The 21,068-nt window shown below is 42.0% G+C and overlaps 1 protein-coding gene across 1 annotated transcript in view; it reads left to right on the top strand.

The window, feature by feature from the left end:
• Nucleotides 1-19,904, top strand: part of mcf2l2 (MCF.2 cell line derived transforming sequence-like 2) — a gene marked incomplete at its 5' end in the record, with an annotated part of 282,391 nt that extends 262,487 nt beyond the window's left edge. Inside the window, 3 exons of the mRNA XM_080033371.1 lie at nt 7,741-7,856; nt 16,141-16,217; nt 18,889-19,904. Of these exons, the coding sequence (XP_079889497.1) occupies nt 7,741-7,856; nt 16,141-16,217; nt 18,889-18,980 (285 nt within the window). The 3' untranslated portion in view covers nt 18,981-19,904. The remainder of the gene's footprint in view (nt 1-7,740; nt 7,857-16,140; nt 16,218-18,888) is intronic.
• Between the last annotated feature and the right edge of the window lie 1,164 nt (nt 19,905-21,068).

Below are 21,068 nucleotides of genomic sequence, written 5' to 3'. Positions count from 1 at the left end.
CACTTCTAGATGGACTGCACGTGAAGTTAAGCAGGTGAATATGACGCCATACCTCTTCACAGTGCTTCTTCCTCTTTTCACCTCCATTGGGCCGAAGTAATCTATCCCAACGTCTGTGAATGGAGGCAGATCCGCAATTATTCTGTCCGCAGGAAGGTCTGACATTTTTTGCTCACCAGGTTGCTGTCGTTGTCTTTTGCAGGTCATACATTCTCCAATGACTGTTCTGGCGGCAGAGTTGGCATGTGGTATCCAGAAGCGGCGCCGGAGAGTTGACAGCATGTGATTTCTGCCCCCATGACCAACTTTGTGATGGATGTGACGCAGAATTAGTGTGGCGATTTGGCTGCTTTTGGGAAGAATCATTGGATGTTTTGCTTCTTCGGGGAGAGCAGACCTGCTTAACCTACCACCAACTCTCAGGATTCCATCCACCAGCACAGGGTCCAGTTTGTACAGATGGCTAGCTTTCTTCAAAGTGCCTTTAGCTAAGGCTTCAATTTCGTCTGGATAAGACTGCCTCTGTACGAAACAGACAATGGCTTTTTCCGCTTTCTCCAAATCACTCACTGACAGTCTGGGCATGTTTGCTTTTGCTTGCTGCTTCAGTTTGCGTTCCTGTTTAGCTTGACCTTGGGTTGAATTCCTTCTTTGTCCTCGCAGCTGAAGAAGTAGCTCTTTTATCTTCAGGATCCATGCTACGGCTCTCATTAGGTCTGTCCACTTGGAAAAGTAGCTTAGCAGCTTACTTGTGGGACATTCACTGTCTTTCAGCACTACGGCACAGGCGGAAATCTCACCTTTGACCTCAGGGTCGTCGTCAAGTAATTTGTCCATTTGCATGGTTCCTGGCCATTGTGATTGAGGTTTGGGGAGGAAGCATGGGCCATTGATCCACAACTTAGACTGGAGGAATACATCAGCCTTCAAGCCACGTGATGCCGCATCTGCTGGGTTTAGCTTGGAACTTATGTGCCGCCATTGTGTCACTTTTGACAGCTCTCGAATGATTGAAACACGATTTGCTACATACGTTTTGAATCTTTTGGTGTTACTGGCAATGTACTGGAGAACTGTCATGCTGTCGGACCAGAAAACAGGCTCTTCCATGTTGATTTCTAGCTCTGTTTTTAGCATCTTGTTGATGCGTACAGCTAAGACTGCAGCTCCAAGTTCCAGCCTGGGTATGGTTGTTTGCTTAAGTGGCGCTACTCTAGCCTTTCCCATGACAAAAGCAATGCTCACCTCTCTCCTGGTGTTCATCAGCCGGAGGTAAGATACTGAGCCGTACCCCATTTCACTGGCATCACAGAAATGATGCAACTGTGCTGTTGTTATCTCTCCAAAGTCGTTGGGTGCAACGCTTCTGGTGATCTTGAATGCATCCAGTAAAGTTAGGCTACTGAGCCACTTTTGCCACACTTGAGCCATTTCTTGGGGAATTTGGTCATCCCAACCCAGCTTTGTTTTGCACAACCCCTGCAAGATTTGTCTTGCTGGGAGAATAACTGGAGCGAGGAAGCCAAGGGGGTCATATATTGAGCTTACTATGGACAGGATACCTCGCCTGGTCACTGAGTGGGGTTTTACCTCTATACTGAACGTAAAGGTGTCCTGTTCCACATTCCATTGAGCACCAAGCGCCCTTTCCATAGGAAGCTGGTCTTTGTCCAGGTCCAGTGTTTTAACTCCTTTAGCTCTCTGATCTTCAGGGATGGCTGCCAGGACGGAGCGATGGTTGCTCACCCATTTATTGAGCCGGAATCCCCCTTTGGCGCACAGGTGTGTGAGGTTCTCATAGAGATATATCGCTTGCTCCACAGTATTTACAGCTTTTAAGCAGTCATCAACATAAAAGTTCTGCCGGATGGTGTTTACAATCTCAGCTGCATAATCATTCTGGTTGTCGTCAGCTGTTTTCAACAGGGCAAATGTAGCACAGCTTGGGGAAGAGACAGCTCCAAATATGTGCACTGTCATCCTGTGCTCCACCAGCTCTTGTGTGACATCCCCATCAGGCCACCAGAGAAAGCGCAAATAGTTTGTGTCTTCTTTTGCCACTCTCACCTGGTGGAACATTCCCTCAATGTCAGTCATAATAGCTATGGGGCCCTGGCGGAAACGAAGCAATACACCTACAAGTGAATTTGTTAAGTCGGGGCCTTGCAGCAGCTCTTTGTTTAGAGACGTTCCACCGTACACTGATGCACAATCGAACACCACACGCAAAGTCTTTTTGCGTGGGTGGTAGACTCCGTGATGTGGAATAAACCAAGCTTTTCCACTTTTATGTTCCAATTGGTCTTTTGGTATGACTTCTGCAAATCCCTTTGCTATAACATCCTTCATGAACTCTTTGTATTCATTAAAGAACTTCAGATCTTTTTTGAACTTCTTTAACAGGTGCTGTGCTCTTTGCTGGGCTACAGCTTTGTTGTTTGGAAGATTCACATTATCCTTACGAAAGGGGAGCTTTAAGCAGTAGTGGCCATTTTCCAACACAGCTGAGCTTGACACTTTGTCCATAAACTGTTGGTCTTCCATAGACATCACTTTTTTGCCCTCATAGTGCTGCTCAACAAAGTCTTGATTATATTGCTGGACCAACAGCTCTTCAACAGATATGCGATTAACCTGTACTGTACCTGCACCTGCATTTCCATCACCAGTCCTGTTGAGTGGGCCATTGACAACCCACCCAAGTCGAGTCTTCACAGCGTAGGGCCCAATACCCTCACTATTAATCACTCTCCATGGCTCCATGGCCTTTGGGGCATTGACACCTATAAGCAGCCCAATGCTGGCATCAATGGGTGTCAAGTCAACTTCATCCAGGTAAGGCCATTTTCTAATATCCTCATTTGTGGGGATATTTTCTTGGGTGACTGGGATGGATGTGTGTGTGTAGACATCAGGCAGTTTAAGGTATCCATTTCCATGCAAAGCAGCAACTTCCAATCCAGAAATTTTGTAGCTAGACACTGGCTTCTCTTGTCCCATTGTCCTGAGCAATATGTCCTGCTTCCTTCCATTAGCATTTAGCTGTTGCATCAACTCCTCTGTGCAGAATGTTGCTGTGCTTCCTCCATCCAAAAAGGCATATGTTTGCACAGTTTTTGTTCCCTTTTCCAATTTCACTTTAACTGGGACTATTGAGAGTGCACTTACTTTTATGCCGGCCCCAGTATGGCTACCGGCGTTCATAGAAACCAAGGCACTGGACATGGATGCTTCTGTGAATTGCATATTAGCTGGTTGCTCTCTTTGACTGTCTATGTGCAAAATGGTTGGATGGGTCTTGTGGCAGGTTTTACATGTCATACGATGTTTACAATACTTGCTCATGTGTCCTTTTTCCAAGCATCCAAAGCACAATCCAATGGCCCTCATGATTTCCACTTTTTCTTTGTTGGGTTTGCCTTTAAACAACATACATGCTTCCATTGAGTGGTCTTTGTTACAGAACAAGCAGGGTCTTTTAATGGCACTTCTTGATATTTGTTTATGCTCCACTTCCATCTTGCTTTTTGCATTTTCTAAGACAGGGGTTACAGTGGTGGCAAAACTGCTCCCCCTGCTGGACTTTTGTGGTAACTTGAGTTTGGCTCTATTTTCCAATGGCATATTTATCTCACCAAACATAGGATCCAGTAGAGCACGAGTTTTCTTCTCAATGAATTGGAGGAGATCTTTAAACTTTGGACGTCTGCATTGCCTTTCCTGAACATCACAAACAACTGTTCTCCAGCTGTCACGCAGCTTAAAGGGTAACTTTGACACAACTATCCTCAAATTTGCTGCATTTTCCAGTTCCTCCACATAGTCAATTCCTGACAAGGTGTTGTAGCAGCTTCGGAGAAATATTGAATATGCTCTTAATGCAGGGCCATCTTCAGCTTTTATAGCTGTCCAGTTTAAAGCTTTGCTCATGAATGCCATTGTGATCTTCATCTTATTTCCAAAGTGCCACTCAAGCTGCTTCCTTGCTTCCTTATATCCACTTTCCACATCCATATGCTGACAGCTGCGTACAATTTGTCTTGGCTGCCCCACGGTGTACTGCTCAAGGTAATAGAGTCTATCTTGCATATTGTCTGTTTTATTTTCTATGCCTTGCTCAAAGGCTCTAATGAAGGAATGGAATTGCAGTGGGTCACCATCAAAGCTGGGAATTTCTCTAACAGGCAGGAGGGAGGCTTTCTGCTGTTGTATTAATATTTCAGTTATGTAATTTTGCCTTTTCAGTACGTCTACAACATTTTCTGTGCTACTTGTTCCTTGATTAGTATGGCTGTCAATTTGGGCAGTGATTGGTTCAGATTTAAATGAATGCTGTTGGGGAGTCTGCATTTTAGCAGGGGGGAGTTGAGGTAAAGCAGAGCGATGTTGACTTGTGCGGCTGCTTGCTCTCGAACTGACGGAGCCAGCTCCGGCTTGCCGTAGTACTTTTGCTTTGGCTTCTGCGGCTGCCAGTTCAGCTGTTAATGCAAGCGTTTCTTGCTTTGCCTTTATCTTTGCCTCCTCCATATCCAATATATGCTTTTGTTCCAGCGCTTTGACTTTTGCGCTAAGAGCAGCGCGCTCAGCCTCGGCTTCTACGTAGGCAGTTGTTAATGACTTGGGGCCGCTGGCGCATGACGACACTTGTGATGCGCTACAGCCAATCTCACCGTATGCTTGTTCGTCACCATCATTATCATCAACTTGTCCACTTAAAGCATTTATGTCATCCACTTTACCTCCTTCCCCATCATCTTCACACATCCATGAGCCAACGCTTGTCAGGAATTCTTTGAACTCAATTAACTTTGGCTCGTACCAACAAGTATGATCAGCCTGTCTTTCATCAGCCTCTAGCAATGATTGAACATCCACTTGCAAATCCATAAAGTCTTTTAACAGTTCACGGAATGCGTCCATACGTTTACTCACATTTTCTTTGTCTTCATTTGTTTTCATCATATGTAGCACTTCATTCTTTTTTCTAGTTGCTGCGCCGAGCCTTCCTCTGCGCGATTTATTTGTTGGCAACAATTTCCTTTCAGGGTCCACAACTTCATCAGTATCGCTCTCCATTTCCACTTCTTAACTTTCACACAAACTTTGGTAAAAGCAGTGCGCAGTGAGCGCTTCCAACGAAAGGCCTGGCCAGGCTCCACCTATTGTTCTGCTGCGTACTCACGGTAGTTGGCAAACATTTCCATCCGAGCGTCCTTTAGCGCTGCAAACGTGTCCAAATCCAGTTTCCAGTCAGTCCAGAATCGATATAATTTTGACTTAATGTCACGGCATCCTAGTCGATGATGCCTCCGGGGCATTAACTGTGGTGGTTTGATATACGCACTCAGAAACTTTGATTTCTTCCATCCAAAAAGTATTTATTTACGAACAAAAAGGTTTCCAAAAATTTGCAAAAAAGGGTTTCAAAATAACAAATAAATGCTAGACTAAACGAAAAGCTTAAATTGCTGGTAAACAAACATTGAAATCAGAGTGGTCAAAATTATGTGTAACCACAGCTTCTACTCCAGGTTGTGACTTGGCTGGACTCACCGGCTGCCATTCTACCATGCAATTAACAGGTGGCCCAAAACCACGCCCCCTGCCATCTAGTAATTCAATTACCCCAAATAAACAGTCAACAATTAATACGCTGATTTAACTTAAGGAATGGCTGTAACAGTGTGTAATGCATCTAAAATATATGAAAGTCTAATGTTTATCAGTACATTACAGAAAATATTGAACTTTATCACAATATGCTAATTATATGAGAAGGACCTGTATATTTCAGGGTGTTGTGCATCCTTGGCAATAAAAACTTTGGATCTGGAATAAACTGTTGAAGAAATATAGCTTTATAGAAAAAAAGTTGTCTTGTGGCACAACTTGCCCCCGGTGTGGTGTAAGTTGTGCCATTGGAGAAAATACCATGGGGTAAATTGTGCCATTGATATATATCTCATAAACTGTAATGCAAGACAAATCCAATAGACTTATTTAAGGTTTATTTAAAGTAAATATTTTACAAAGATTGAAAGTCAATTTTCTTAAACCAGGCCTAGCAGATCTAGGTGGTTTTGCCTGCAAAGCTAACAATGACAAAGTCACCATCATCATCTTTCTGGACATCTGAACTCTTGTCAGTGGTGTTGTTAAGTGGAATTGAGATGCCAGTCTGTTCTGAGCTACTGTAGACAATAACTTTCTTTTGGTGACCAGCGTATACAGCCATGCCAATGGCACAACTCTCAGAAGTGTACTTTGCACTAGCTGCTCTGCCCTTGTAGAACCAACTGCTACCTGGCATATGCGATTCCCTCTCCATTTCTGCCTTTAAATCATGGCTCAAAACCCATCTGTACACCCTGGTTTTTCCTCCCCATTAACTATCTTACCTCTGCACTACTATCTTTGTTCATTTGTGGATGTCTGGGCTTTATGTCTTTTATTTTGGTTATTGTTATTTTACCTTAATTTTTAACCTACTGAATGCACTATGTAAAGCACTTTGGACAGTGCAAACTGTTATAAATGTGCTTTTATGAATACATTTTACATACTTACTTACTTATAACTCACCTAGGCCCTCTGGCACAAATCACCCCATCCCCAGAATTTTGGATAATAAGCATGATGCAGCAGTTTAGGGCTGACATCGTGCTAACTATATAGACTAGGGCTGTCAAATTAACGCGTTAATTTCGATTAATTAATCACAGAAAAATTAACGCGATTAAAAAAATGTACGCAGATTAATCGCACTTCTATAATGCCCTTTGACCCGGTGCAAAAGTGGTGCGGAGCTCGGTGAGCTGCACCTGTAGCTTACAGCCCGCACCGGTGAAAGGGAGAGAGAAGCAGAGGAAAGGGCGGGGCCGAGGGCTCTATGGAAAATAAGAATGAAGGTAGGAAGACATCTTACTTTATTCTCCGCAGTGTCTGGGCATTATTGATTTAGTGGTGCAACAATATAGGTTCAAAACAGTAGCCTGAGTAGCCTCAATCTTCATCTCTGTGTCTCAATTTTGTTTGCTAGCTGTCTCGTCTCCCGCTGCCCGCCCCGTGTGTGTGTGTGTGTGTAGCCTATGTGTCAATATTTTTGCCTATGAGTACGACGATGGTGAATGAATCGGCATAGGCATATGTGGCAGTGCAGCGCTGTCTGTTGTGGAGACAGAAGTTACGAGAGACGGAGAGCGAGAGAGAAACAAACTGTAGTAGGCTATACAGCTGTTTATAAACAGGTATAAAAGTGTCATAAAAGTATGCGATTAATTTAGATTAATTAATCACAGAGCCTGTAATTAATTAGATTAATTTTTTTAATCGCTTGACAGCCCTAATATAGACACGAAGTGTAGCATACTGAAGCACTAAAACATGTTTCAAATGTTTTCAAACGTGTCTATAATTGTTCAGACACAGTAATCAAAAAACCTTGATCATGGAAATTTTACTTTGAAAGGCAAAAAAACGTTTTTTTTTTTTTTTTTTTTTAGCTTAAATGTGCTTATATCGTATTCCATGTTTCTCCCTTCTTTACAGGATGAGTTTAATGGATGGCTCTTCTTAAATATGTGGTCACATTTCCAATTTCTTCTATGGTTTTCTAGAAACAAGGGGTGGCACAACTTGCCCACCTGCACAACTTAGGCCACTCTCCCCTATTGTAAAACAATGTAAAAGTGCTTTTTGCATAAAAGCTGAGCGTTTACATTCCTCTCTTTAATATTGCAGGGTGAAGGCGGGCGTTTCCAGGTGCAGCTGACCTATGAGTCTGTTGGAGGGCCAGACCTCTCTGTGGAGCCAGGGGATCTGCTCCAGTGTGTGGAGGAAGCAGAGGATGGACACTGGTGAGTTCCAGCTGGCTTCATGTGGTATAACTGTGGGCTGCTCCCTGGACACTCACTGTTTACAGCTTTCCATCACTTAATACTACATTTGAAATGTACTAGTGTGATGTCACACTAGTAAAATGTAGGGTTAGGGGCCACTCACACTAGTGCCGCGGCCCCGTGCCAAAGCTCATTAGCATACTAAAGTCTAGAACGTTTGGCTAGTGTGACCACGCCAACTGTATTCCAGCACGGAACAGCCCTGCCGTGGCCAAAGTACAGATGCTAATGAGATGACACGCGCATTGTCCGTTAACGTCCGCTGCCTTACTAGTCGGCACCAGAATTGCCCACCACTTGGACTTGTAGCTATAATGTGTGAGAATTAACGTGTGCCACCTAGCATAGTGGAGACAGCCATGCATCGGACATTTATCCGATTTCTGAAAGGCCATGTATACTCAGACAAGTGACACGGTCCGTTCGAGTGTCTTGTTCGATATATGTGATAATCCAATCTAGTTGTGCCATGTAACCGCACTCACGGAGCTGAAAGATTCCGTGTCCTCACAGAAAGCGAATGAACGAGACGGCAGTTAGTATGGATCACGATGAGGTAATGTGTTTATGTTGTTGTAAATAATGACTATTTCAGATAATCTGATGATGATGAAGCAAGGTAAACTTTTTTTTAGTACCGCTTAAACGCGTGAGCAGAACTTTTTCTCTGCGTCTGCTTTTTGGCACATTTACTGTGAATTGTGTAGAACACAATATGCAAATAAACTTTGAGTGTTGCTGTGTGGGAGATTTGATTCTTGCATGTTTTTTTTCCAAAATGTTTATGAATAACATAAAATATACATTATATAGAACATAATGTATCTTTTTTTAATCGCATTATTAACTGTAGGCAGCCTGAGCTGATTGAAGAGAAAGCTTTGGGACTGTCCAACCTGGATGGTGGTAGTCCAGAGCTATATAGGCTACTATATACACGAAATAGATATATAGGCCTAGTGTGTGTATATATAGGCCTATATAAAATAAATGATTGTGACATTGCTGTCAGATGAGCCGGGCAGAGAGCGTCGCAGGGATCCTCCGCCTCAAAACATGTAAACGTGTGGAAAAAAGGAATTAATAATCAATTAGAGCTTACGTAAAAATAAGTGTGCTATGTTGGCGATATTATATCTACTTCAGTTTCATTGCGAGTCGCCACGGTTTAAGAGGCCAGCTATGGTGGGCGAGTAGAATTTTTAGCATTCGAGAATGTATGTCAACACCTCCTATAGCCGTAGTCAGAGCGGGTCAGAGCCATATTCCGTCCGTTTACAATGGTGGTACTGGGTTCTTGAAATTGTGAGTAGCCTACACCAACTGCAGCAGTAGCGTTGCAAGGTGAGATTGGAAGCCATTGGAATATTTCCCCCGACACCGGAGCCCTCCCTTAAATGTTGCCGTGTCAGTGACTGCTCTTGAGAAACAAGCCCAAAGTCGCTTATAAAAAGCGGACCTGGCAACGCTGACCACTGACCAGTGACCACTATAAGCGGGTGGGTGGAGGCAGGCTGCCAATTAAGCAATGCATGGTGATGGTATAGTATTTAATAATTGGCTGAATTTTATTTGACATTTTCTTGGACACCAAACGAACATTTCCGTCTGATAGTTGGTCTGGACTTCATAAAAAAGAATCTTCAATTTTGATTGGGTGGGCACGGCGCACATTTGGGTGGGCACGGCGCACATTTGGGTGGGCACGGCCCACCCTGGCCCCTGGCTACCGCCGGCCCCGGTCTCAAACAAGGCTCCCGCTCCCCTTCCCTCACCTGGGGCCTATTGCATAAAAGTGGAATAAAGACATCCAGGATGATTGATAAAGCCAGCCTTGACAAAGTCTAGCCTGGGCACTTTGGATTAGTCAGTTGCATAAACGCCAATCCAGGATGTAAAGGGGCCGCTTTGTCAAGCCAGGTGTAAGTAATTCTGTTAAGTGCCAGCCCACAGCTTTCAGAAGTAGACCCAAAGATCGAACACAGATTTACTGATGGAAAAATGGAAAAGACGGCCCATTTTCCCACAATGCCTTGTAGTTTAAACCGTATGTCAGGGGGCAGTTCATTTCATACAGCAGATGTATTCTCTGCCATCTGATCTTGATGTCCCTGCATTGTTTAATGATAAAATAGTTGACAGTGAGCAGTCTGCAGGTGCATCTAAAAAATTTAATATCATGGAAAGTCCATTAAAAAAGTGAAACATTACACAAAGTGAAATATGTCAGGCCTTTTTTTTGGATGATTGATTGATCATGGAATAAAAAATCCAGTATCTCAAAATATTAGAATGTTACATACAACCAATCAGAAAAAGGATTTATAATACAGAAATGTCGACCTTCTGAAAAGTATGTTTATTCTAGATTAATTTCACTCCATGTGTAATGAATCTAGAATATATTTAAGTTTTACTTTTTGAATTCAATTACAGAAAAAAGGAATTTTTCATTGATATTGAATTTTGTTTTAGATGCACCTCGATATAGTGATAAGTACAAAGTGAATTTATTTGACCCACACTTGCAACGTCATCTGCCATCAATAATCAATTGTATAAATATAGCCTGCAATATTGAACATCAATTATTATAATGTATATCATTGCATCTTAATCTAATTATAATTAAGTTAATTATAAATGGTTCAGGTTAAATAAATAAAAAATAATAACTATTTAACTAAATGACAATGCAGTCTCTTATGTGGTACCTTAAAACAGGCTAATGAAAATAAAGCAATACACGGAAGAGCATGGAATAACTGTTAAACACCTTGATTTCAGATCGGAGTGACAGCTGACTGAGCCAATCAGGCAACAGAATAAGTTTATGCAACCGGATCATGGCTAACGCAAGCCAGGATAACCGAAATATCCTAGGTTAATCCCTTATCCTAGTTTTATGCAATAGGCCCCTGGAGGGATAGGCTTCTCAAATCGCGTTGCTGCGCTGCAATGAAATCTGCGACCAATACGAATATGTGACCATAGAGCAGGGGTGTCCAAACTACGGCCCGCGGGCGATTTTAAAAATATAATGTAATATGGCCCTTTTAGTTTTTAAATTATTTAAATGCATTCATTATATTACAAAGAAATATGTCCCATAAAAGAAACAGAGCACCAAGCCCATCCCAGAGGACCCTGCATAATATTTTATTTTAAATTAATATTATTATGGAAAATCCATGTGTCCTTCTTCAATAGCTTCTAATTCATCTGACACAGTGTTTCCAAATAATTTTTTCACACAACATTCTTCAGATTGAGGCTCTTAATGTTCCTCTTAAAGTGCACCAGATTCATGCATTTCACTTTAAAAAGTTAAAAAAAATACCCCTGGACCCCCTAGGAGGGTTGGGAACTCGGCTGGCTACTATTTTCACTCAGCTGGACATTGTAGGCAATAGCAAAAAACACTGGGTGTCTGAAGGCAATTAACAATAGTAAATGATTTGGGCACGGTAACATTGGAGAGGGGGCCCCTAAACAAATTCTGCTCTGGGGCCTGTTGCATAAAACTAAGATTAGGGATTAACCTAGGATATTTCGGTTATCCTGGCTTGCGTTAGCCATGATCCGGTTGCATAAAAGCGGAGGGACATAAGTTACCATGGAGGTCTATCCTTTACGTTTCGCCCGGGGCCTATTGCATAAAAGTGGTATTAAGATATCCAGGATGATTGATAAAGCCAGCCTTGACAAAGTCTAGCCTGGGCACTTTGGATTAGTCAATTGCATAAACGCCAATCCAGGATGAAAAGGGGCTGCTTCGTCAAGCCAGGTGTAAGTCATTAGGCTCGTTCGACCTGTCGCCGTCTTGCTAAGACCTGCGCAATTATGACGCTCGTCTTGCTGAGCGCACTGCATTATGGTTAGACTTTTTGTCCAACTTGCACCCGCGGCTGGCTGCGGCTCGGCTGCTTGAGACTTTGAAGTCCCGCGGTATCAAGACGGACACAGACACTGGAGCAAGTCGCTGCAGTTGCTCCCCACGGGCTGCGGGAGCGAAATGTCTGATGGGAAACGTCTTGCTGACAGGCGGAGCTGAGCGCTAATTGGGAGTTTAAACCCTGTGCCTTTGATGCGTTTCCCCAATTGGTTAGGCAAAAGTCTGACATCACCGCTCAAAATTAAATTACGATCCATTCTTTTTGATTTTAATTTATGTTTAATCATTAGGCTGCCACAGTATGCATTTAAGCAGAAATATACTTTATCAGAGTTAAACCTCCACTGATATAAACCCTTGACATAGAAATAATTTGGATGTGTAACTCTCCTGTATAGATTTATTTAAAAGTGAACACAAACTTGAGTCACATAAGATCGTGGTGAATTGATATCTTTATACCATTAAGATTAAATCATAGGCTTATTTCAAGTGATCTAAATGGTCTGGGAATTGTATTTTACATGTAGTGTCGCAAAGCCAGACCAAAACTACATCAAGTAGTTTGTTTGTTACACATCATAATACAGTTCATCATATCCATCTCTACAATAATAATAAGGGATCTTATCTTAGACCTTCCTTAACTTTATTTCTTCGTTATGTGAAGGGAGAAATACTAAACTTCCTTTATTTGGATTTGTAAACTATTCTTTATCACTTAAAAGTAGGTTTTCTAGTAAAGTAACAAGAAAGACAAAGATGTGTGGGGAATGGGGATAGGCCTATCTCGTTTCTTGTTTTGAAAATGCCCCTCGCTTTTAAAGTGTTTACTTGTCTTTGTGTTGTGTTCTGCTTCTAATCGGTTGTAGCATGTGTGACTCTCCTACGAATATGTTTCTAATAGGCCTTCAAAATAAAACTAGAAAACGAACTGCATCCGCAACAAGGACGCTACTTCCGACGGTCGAGCCGACTCGGAGCTGTCCGGCTTCAGTCAGGCTTTTTCGTCACTCCCCCGACTGCACTCGGCTACTCTCGTCTACTTTCCAGACGAGCCACAACGGAGGTCGAACGAGCCTACTAGCCTCGTTCGACTTGGAGCTGTCTTGCTAAGACCTGCGCAATTATGACGCTCGGCTTGCTGAGCACACAACATTTTTCCAGCATTTTTGTTGTGCGCTCAGCAAGACGAGCGTCATAGTTGCGCAGGTCTGAGCAAGACGGCTCCAAGTCGAACGAGGCTATTCTGTTAAGTGCCAGCCCACAGCTTTCAGAAGTAGACCCAGAGATCGAACACAGATTTACTGATGTAAAAATGTAAAAGACGGCCCATTTTCCCACAATGCTTTGCTAGTTTAAACCGTAAGTCAGGGGGCAGTTCATTTTATACAGGGGATGTCATCTCTGCCAACTAATCTTGATGTCCCTGCATTGTTTTATGATAAAATAGTTGACAGTGAGCAGTCTGCAGGTGCATTTAAAAAATAGAATATCATGGAAAGTCCATTCAAAAAGTGAGATTTTCATTACACAAAGTGAAATATGTCAGGACTTCTTTTTGGATGATTGATTGATCATGGAATAAAAAATCCAGTATCTCAAAATATTAGAATATTGCATACAACCAATCAGAAATGTCGACCTTCTGAAAAGTATGTTTATTCTAGATTAATTTCACTTAATGTGTTGGTGAAAGTGTATGAACATGCAAAGGCATAATTCTACTGATAAAGCATTCATATAGTGGTTTGCATTTATACTGCAGTGTTTTCCATTCTGCACACCAGTGTTCAATGAGTGCTAGAAATGTTTAGTCATATGATGTATGTGTTTGTCATTTGAAAAGAAAACACAATTTAGTGAAGAGTTAACATTGTTTTGAGGGTAAAGTGCTTTTGCAAGAGAAGTGAAGGATTCTGCATTTTGTGTTTGAGTTTTGAGATTTGTGTTTAGGGTTTTGAAAAAGTGAGGTAGTCAATCAGGAAATGTGTTTAAGCAATTGTGAAAAACTGTAAAAGAAGCAACAGTCTGTTTACTGCACAGTGGGCTATTAGGCTATAGCTTCCCAACATATTATACAGCAAATATAAAACACTGTCAGAAATGCTGTGCCGCGCCAGCTTTATTACTTTACTGCTGATATGCGTAACTTTTTAAAATAGACTATGGCTTCTCATACGGAAGCGAAATGATTGCTCTGTTTTTTTCTGAATTCCTGAGGAGATTAGATCAGAGTTATGTGACAATATCCCCGTTAATTCTTCTCCATAGGCTACCATAAACTCATTCGTTAATATTTCTAACTCCAGTGGGAGTAGCGGAGAAGTTTTTTTTTTTTTTTTTTTGAGAAGTGGAGAAGTGGGAGGATCACGCATTTGTTTCTTCTGTTTCCATGGTGAATCATGTTATCAGCGATCCATTGACGATGGCTTTTATGCACACGCTCCACCCAGAGTGAACACGCTCAGAGTTGATTGACCCAACGCTGATCCACTGTTCTGTAACCGAAAACCCAGAGTTACTCATCAACCCTGCGCTCTGAGTTGACCAACTCAGAGCGCAGGATTCAACTCAGAGTACTGTATGTAAAACCAGCTACCTGAAATAGGCCCCTGGCCTTTAGACTCACTGGGTCTGTTGCCGCAGTAACTGACTCTGAGTTGCGCTGAACCTGCTTCATGAAACGGAAAACCCAGAGTTTCCACTAACCCAGAGCAAACAAACTCTGGGTTGCCTCAAAACCAGCTACTGAGGCCTTTTTCAGGTAGCTGGTTTTACATACTCTGAGTTGAATCCTGCGCTCTGAGTTGACCAACTCAGAGCGCAGGGTTGAGAAGTAACTCCGGGTTTTCGGTTTCAGAACAGTGGATCAGCGTTGGGTCAATCAACTCTGAGCATGTTCACTCTGGGTGGAGCGTGTGCGTAAAAGCCATCGTCAATGGATCGCTGATAACATGATTCACCATGGAAACAGGAGAAACAAATGATTGATCCTCCCACTTCTCCTCCCACTAAAGTTAGAAATATTAACGAATGAGCATATGGTATGGAGAAGAATTAACGGGGATATTGTCTCATAACTCTGATCTAATCTCCTCTGCAATTCAGAAAAAAACAGAGCAAACATTTTTTGTCAAGAGAATCATTTCGCTTCGAGGCTCGTCTGTGACTTTAGGATCGCACAAGTGAACTGTAACGATAGGTTACAACCATACAATACAAATAGTTTTATTAATCTGAATGTAGAGCATGTCACGATGTGTTAGGTGGCCGCCTATATGAACGGACCGATGGCTGAGAACAAGGCTACTGATCAGATAAATGATCGGTCAAACGTAAAATCATCAGTACATGATAAAAACATCCCAATGGAGATTTCTATGGAGTGATTTTGATTCAAACTGTACAGGGACGCGTGTGACAGTGACACTCTTTCTTCAGTCGGAGCTGCAGCGAAAAGTGAAAACAAACTCAGGGTAGGTCTAACCACCTCCGGAGCAGGTTAGACCCATGGCGTATGTTGCCGCAGTAACTGACTCTCGGTTGTGCTGAACCTGCTACCTGAAACGGAAAACCCAGAGTTTCCACTAACTCAGAGCGAACAAACTCTTTGTTGCCTCAAAACCAGCTACCTGAAACAGGCCTCTGGACTGATCACAACTAATAAGCATTAATCTGCCAGTGATGTATTTGCCTCATTGATATTTTTCAGATGGCATTACAACTGTTGTAGATGATGCTGTGAACATTTAACTGTTTTCACACTGCTCAAAGACTATAGGAATTATAATGCTTTTCTTCAGTTAAAGCTATAGTGCGTAACTTTTTCATATAAATGAATGTTGGTTACATTCAAGCCATCGCCAAACAAGTTGACACAAAGTTGATAGCCTATCAGATCCACAAAACTCTGTTTTAGTTTACAAAAGTGTCACCCCCCGACACTGGTGCAGGAGATCAGAAAAATCCCAAGAAGAGCCCAAGAAATGTTTCAGTTGTTGATTCTACTGCTAAGAAAAAATCTGAACGTACAGCAGAAGGTATAAAATCCATGTGCCATCACTGGAGGCTTTACCTCATGTAGATGCACCGACAGTGGTGTTTTTTTAATTACTCAGAATTCCTTAATAGGGACGACAGCAGAAGTTACGCTCTATAGCTTTAATTATGCAACATTATGGTTGTTTCTCATTAGGTTGTTGGTATTGATGCATGTAATTAAACAGTTCTAATTAATAAGTAAACCATATAGCACCTGTGAGATAAAGTGTTGTTACTGCATATTCCTTTTCCTCCTGTGAGCAAGTGAAGACCTTCCCCCCTGCATTGTTTCTCATTTTCTAGGTTAGTCAAGAACCTTAGAACAGAGGAGACAGGGCTTCTCCCATCCAGGGTTCTGCAGACATCATCTGATGGAGGAGGTCACTCATTCAGTAACACCACTACTTCTGACTAACCACTGCAGCGTGGCTACAACTCTCTTTCACTCCCTCTCCAGCCACTCCTCCCTCCCTCCCTCCCTCTGTCACATGGCTGTGTGCTCAGCAGGGATAGGCTGGGCTGTTTGATATCATCGTGATTCAAGAATCAAGATGTTTTATTTGTCATATGCACAGTGACAATTACAGCAGCAGTCATTGGCAATGACATTCTTAAGTCCACGGCACCTCTCAACAATGCAATTGAAGACGAAAAAGTGAAAAGAGCAACACCTGAGACACAAATAAACACAATAGTGTAAGGACATAATAACAGATAAAAAGTGTAGAGATAAGGTGAATCATATAAATATAAAGTAAGTTTAGAATGCAAAATGGTAGACGAAATACAATACTGTGGATACATGAATAAATACATATAGTAATAACTGTAGTGAAAGGGGATACTGCACATGTAATAGTATAATATTATTTAAAAAATATGTATACTCAAGATGTACATACAGTATGTACTGTATATGATGCCTCTGGGAGAGGGAGGGACTGCTGGATGGGGCTGAGGTTGGATGAAAAGGGCGTTGGCATGTTGACTGATTGCGGCACATTCCTTCTACACTGCCTCCACCACTTCTTCTTCGTCTCTGTCTCTCACTCTTATAAACTGTATGCTGGGAGTGGACGTTTGGAGAAAAATATATATTTTGAGGCCAATATTTATTATTTCACTAGCATTAGATTGAAAAGACAAATCATGGCTGGTGGAGTTAGTTGTTATCTACTTGTCATAGTAGTGATAGCAATAGTAGAACTATTAGTGCAGTGAACACTGCTAGAACCTAAATCTATTGAACATGTGGGAAAGTACCACAAATGAGTTTTTCTTCCAGGACAGCCACTCCTGGGGCCTCATTCATAAAGGTGTGTGCAGAAACCCTCCCAAAACATTGCGTTCGCACAAAGCTAAGAATGTGCTGCGCAAAAAAAAAGTTGAGATTTATAAAACTGTGCGGCGCACTGTTGCACGCAATCTTCCCTCTATAATTACCCACCTGCGGTGAATTGTGCGCAGACGATCTCCGCCCCGTGTCATCCCACTTCACCTCCCAGTTTCATCCCACAATCTTCCATACATGGTGAATGCTAAATAGCTCCTGAATATGATGACACTCTTAATAAGCATGGAATTTTTACTGACATGAGGAGAAAAAGGAGGCAACCGGCCGCAAAGAAAGCGACTGGAAAGGAAGAAAGCCCGTGCTATGCGCCGCTGTAACTGGCCCACAAACACACACACGCGCGCGCTGATCACATATCATGATTGGCACAGTCGTTACAGTCTTTGTTAAGCTGTTTTGCCCAACTTTGTACTGTATGAAATATCACGTATTAGCGAACCTGTAGAACTATATGTAGGCCTATATAAAATGTGTTGTGAGAAGTGAAATAATGCATTAGCCTGTAGTCTATTCCAAAGCATTGTGACTATTTGCTCTCCCGCTGGCCACTCACGGACACACCTCCCGACGTACTGTATATGATATTATTATAAAGTATAACTAAGATTAATTTTAAAAATATAACCAAAACATGTATAGACCTACTTGATAAGTAAATCAACCTACATTACTGCATGCCAAAGACAACATATTCACAACAATAGGTACGCACATGTAATTGATTAAATATTTTGGGTGCCATGAATTTCACAAGGATATGTGTGTTTTTCCGATGACAGAACTTTATTTCGTGGTGTTGCCATTGAGTGTCGCTGATTCCCCGAATCAGGAAAATCTCTACGCATGGTCAAAAGTTGGCGTAGGAATACGCACACTTCTCCGCAAATAATTATACCACCGTTTTGCCACCGCACATTTCTGCCGTCTACGCAAGGTTTTTGTGCGCAGCAAGCTTTATAAATGAGGCTCCTGGACTCTATTCTCTCTCTCTCTCTCTTTCTCTCTCTCTCTCTCTCTCTCTCTCTCTCTCTCTCTCTCTCTCTCTATATATATATATATATATCTACTTATCGCTCTCTCTGTTATCTCACTTCACTCCCTTCTGTCCTCCAACCATCTCTCCTCCATCTCCTCCTTTTCATGCAGACTTGAAGGCTGCTTCTTGAAGCCTGTGCCGCGGCCTGGCTTGTTTAGTTCCAGCGCTATGTCTGTCCTCTTCAGAACAACTAGCCCTCCATCCTCCTCACTCGCCCTCCCTTTGTCCTCCTTCCTGACTTATATTTCCCATACTTGAGAAGGACAGAGCTCCACGCTCTAGCAGTTGACCTTCAGTGTTTTGGTTAAGTGGAGTCCCCTTTACACAAAGCACTCTCCACCTGTCTGTGTTGATTGCCAATGTCTTCCGTCTCTGTAATTCTTTATGCACTCTACTGGCTGATATGGTTGCAGATATTGAACGCCTCACTATTATGTCTCCTTGTTTTACACACCTATTAAGGCTGCATTGTTTGGTGCGCTATGTTTTATTGGCACTGCAGTGCTGGCTGTGCTCCCCTCTTCTTAAACACTGTGTTTGAATGCCACAGTTTGTCCATATTTTGCCCATGCTTGTCTCATATATAATATAATAAGATGGCAGATTTTTTAAAGATATTTAAAGGGGAATCTGACTGTAATCTTTCTTGTTTCCCCTTCAGATATCTTCAGTGACCTGTGCACAGCAGCTCTCTCTGACTCAGAGGAGAATGAAGCCAGTACATGGGGATATGTGTCTCAGGACAGCAGATAAACATGTTGAACTGCAAATATTAACCACAAACATGGTTGATAGCCCTAACAGTATTTTTTTCAACTGTCATTTCCTACACTGGACTTTAAAGAGGACCTATTATACTACTTTTCTGGTCTTAATTTCTTGTTTTACACTGCTATAGAGCAACCTGACATGAATCACATCACAAAAAACTATGTAGATTTTCGGGAAGCTCTTTCTCTTATTTTTTCGATCCAGCACGTCCTGTCAACACTTGAGTGTGTGTGCTTCGGCAATCTCCGCTCCCTCCGCCTGTGCATCGGCCATCTCCGCTACCCTCCCCCCCTCCTGCAAACCCCACTCCGTTGTGATTGGTTACCTTCCTTCCGGAACACTTTCAGTGGCGGGAAGCGCGAGCATGGACCTATAAGGGCACGAGGCAGACGCGAGGCAGACGCGAACAGGGAAGTGACAGCATTACCATACATGGAAACATCCGCGTGGTGACGTCCCAGGGTTACATGCGACGTCACAGGGTTACAAAGGGTTAGACCGCTCTGAAGACGTGACTTCTCCACTGGCTAGAATAGTGTTTAGTGCTAGGCACAGACACCCCAGACGGTCAGCAGGGAATACGTCGAAATGCATGTAAGTCATTATTTGATAATTTAGTATGGTTAAGCATGACTATGAATCATCATAACAACGTTTATAGGTCATAAAAGTTAAAAAGCATCATAGGTCCTCTTTAAATAGCAATGACAAATAATTTTTTCTACCTGTAATTCAGCAAGTCGTCTGCTGAGAACTAAAAACTGCACGGATGTAGACACTGAACTTTACATCTTAAACTTGGATTGATTTAAATGACGGACTGTAGAACATGCAAGCTTCAAGGCGTGGGGCTTGATACATGGACATTGTGATCCTGTTTCTGAATTGGACGAACTTAAGAGGAAAAAAGGGATGAATTCCATGTGCTGGTTCTGAGCAGGCCTCAGCAATGTGCCCTGTTTGCTGCTTTGCTGCGCTCAATCAAAACTCTTTGACACCAGGTTCTGAGGACCCATCAGCTGCTTCAACTTTTCAGGTTTAAAATACACACACAGACACACACACACACACACACACACACACACACACACACACACTGTTGCTGCAGTCAGAAAAACACACGAGTTGTCTTGCTTGCATTTCTTTGTCACACTAGAGCAACCTCATAATATCATTCCATTCCATCAGCTCGATAATCTCAACGTTCTCACACTGACGAATGATCTGTATAAATCCCTCTCAGAGCTGGAGAGATGTCTCCTTTTCACTTGAAAATGTATAACCCAGTCACTCTTCTCTGTCCACTGAGGAAAACAGTACTTATTTTACAAATGGTTAAATCTGTCTGGGGAAGAATCTTGTATTATACCCTCACAGGTGTTATAAGAATATTTCTATTGTTTTGGACAGAAATTATACATATTATTGTTTATCAATGAACACTCACAAACTGTGTCATTTTGGGCATGACTACTTATTTCTGCTACATGCATTGATTCAAGCATCACTATATTCAAACATAAAACCAATATAGCTGATGGAGTAACTATGGAAATTTGAGACTGTTTGTCTAGTAAACAGTTTCATATAAAAACATCAGACAGATATGGAGTAACGTTGGAATTCATTTGGAGTTTGGATTAACAGACCTTCTAAATGTGTTTTGGTCTTTACTGACATGTATGAAATACAACTAGATTCATTTCCTGTTCGTAATGCTGATCCAGTACGTTCAAAAGATTGTACTTTCCCGTGGATTTCGGAGAGACCATATGACAGTTTGCTAGGTTAGTTTACATGCTATGTCCTATCATTCGGTTAATGTCGATTGTAAAGTCAGTTTACATGATTAAAAATTACTTATTCAGGTAGTTTGAACAATTTGTGAGTAATGTTACTCTGCTTAAATATGAATTATGTTTTATATACAAGATCATTTTGTCAGTTTGATATGAAATAGTCAGATGTAGTAGTTTAAGGACACAAGTGAGAGTGCCTGCCATATCTGCGGCATGACTACACATTCCCTTCGTTGGACACTAGAAGCACCATCCGTATATCGACAGATAC

This window comes from Ammodytes marinus (genome assembly GCF_949987685.1).
Source record: "Ammodytes marinus genome assembly, chromosome: 8".
In the NCBI taxonomy this organism is placed as follows: domain Eukaryota; kingdom Metazoa; phylum Chordata; class Actinopteri; order Uranoscopiformes; family Ammodytidae; genus Ammodytes; species Ammodytes marinus.
The sequence above is the reverse complement of the archived record's forward strand: the minus strand, read 5'-3'. Positions and strand labels throughout refer to the sequence as shown.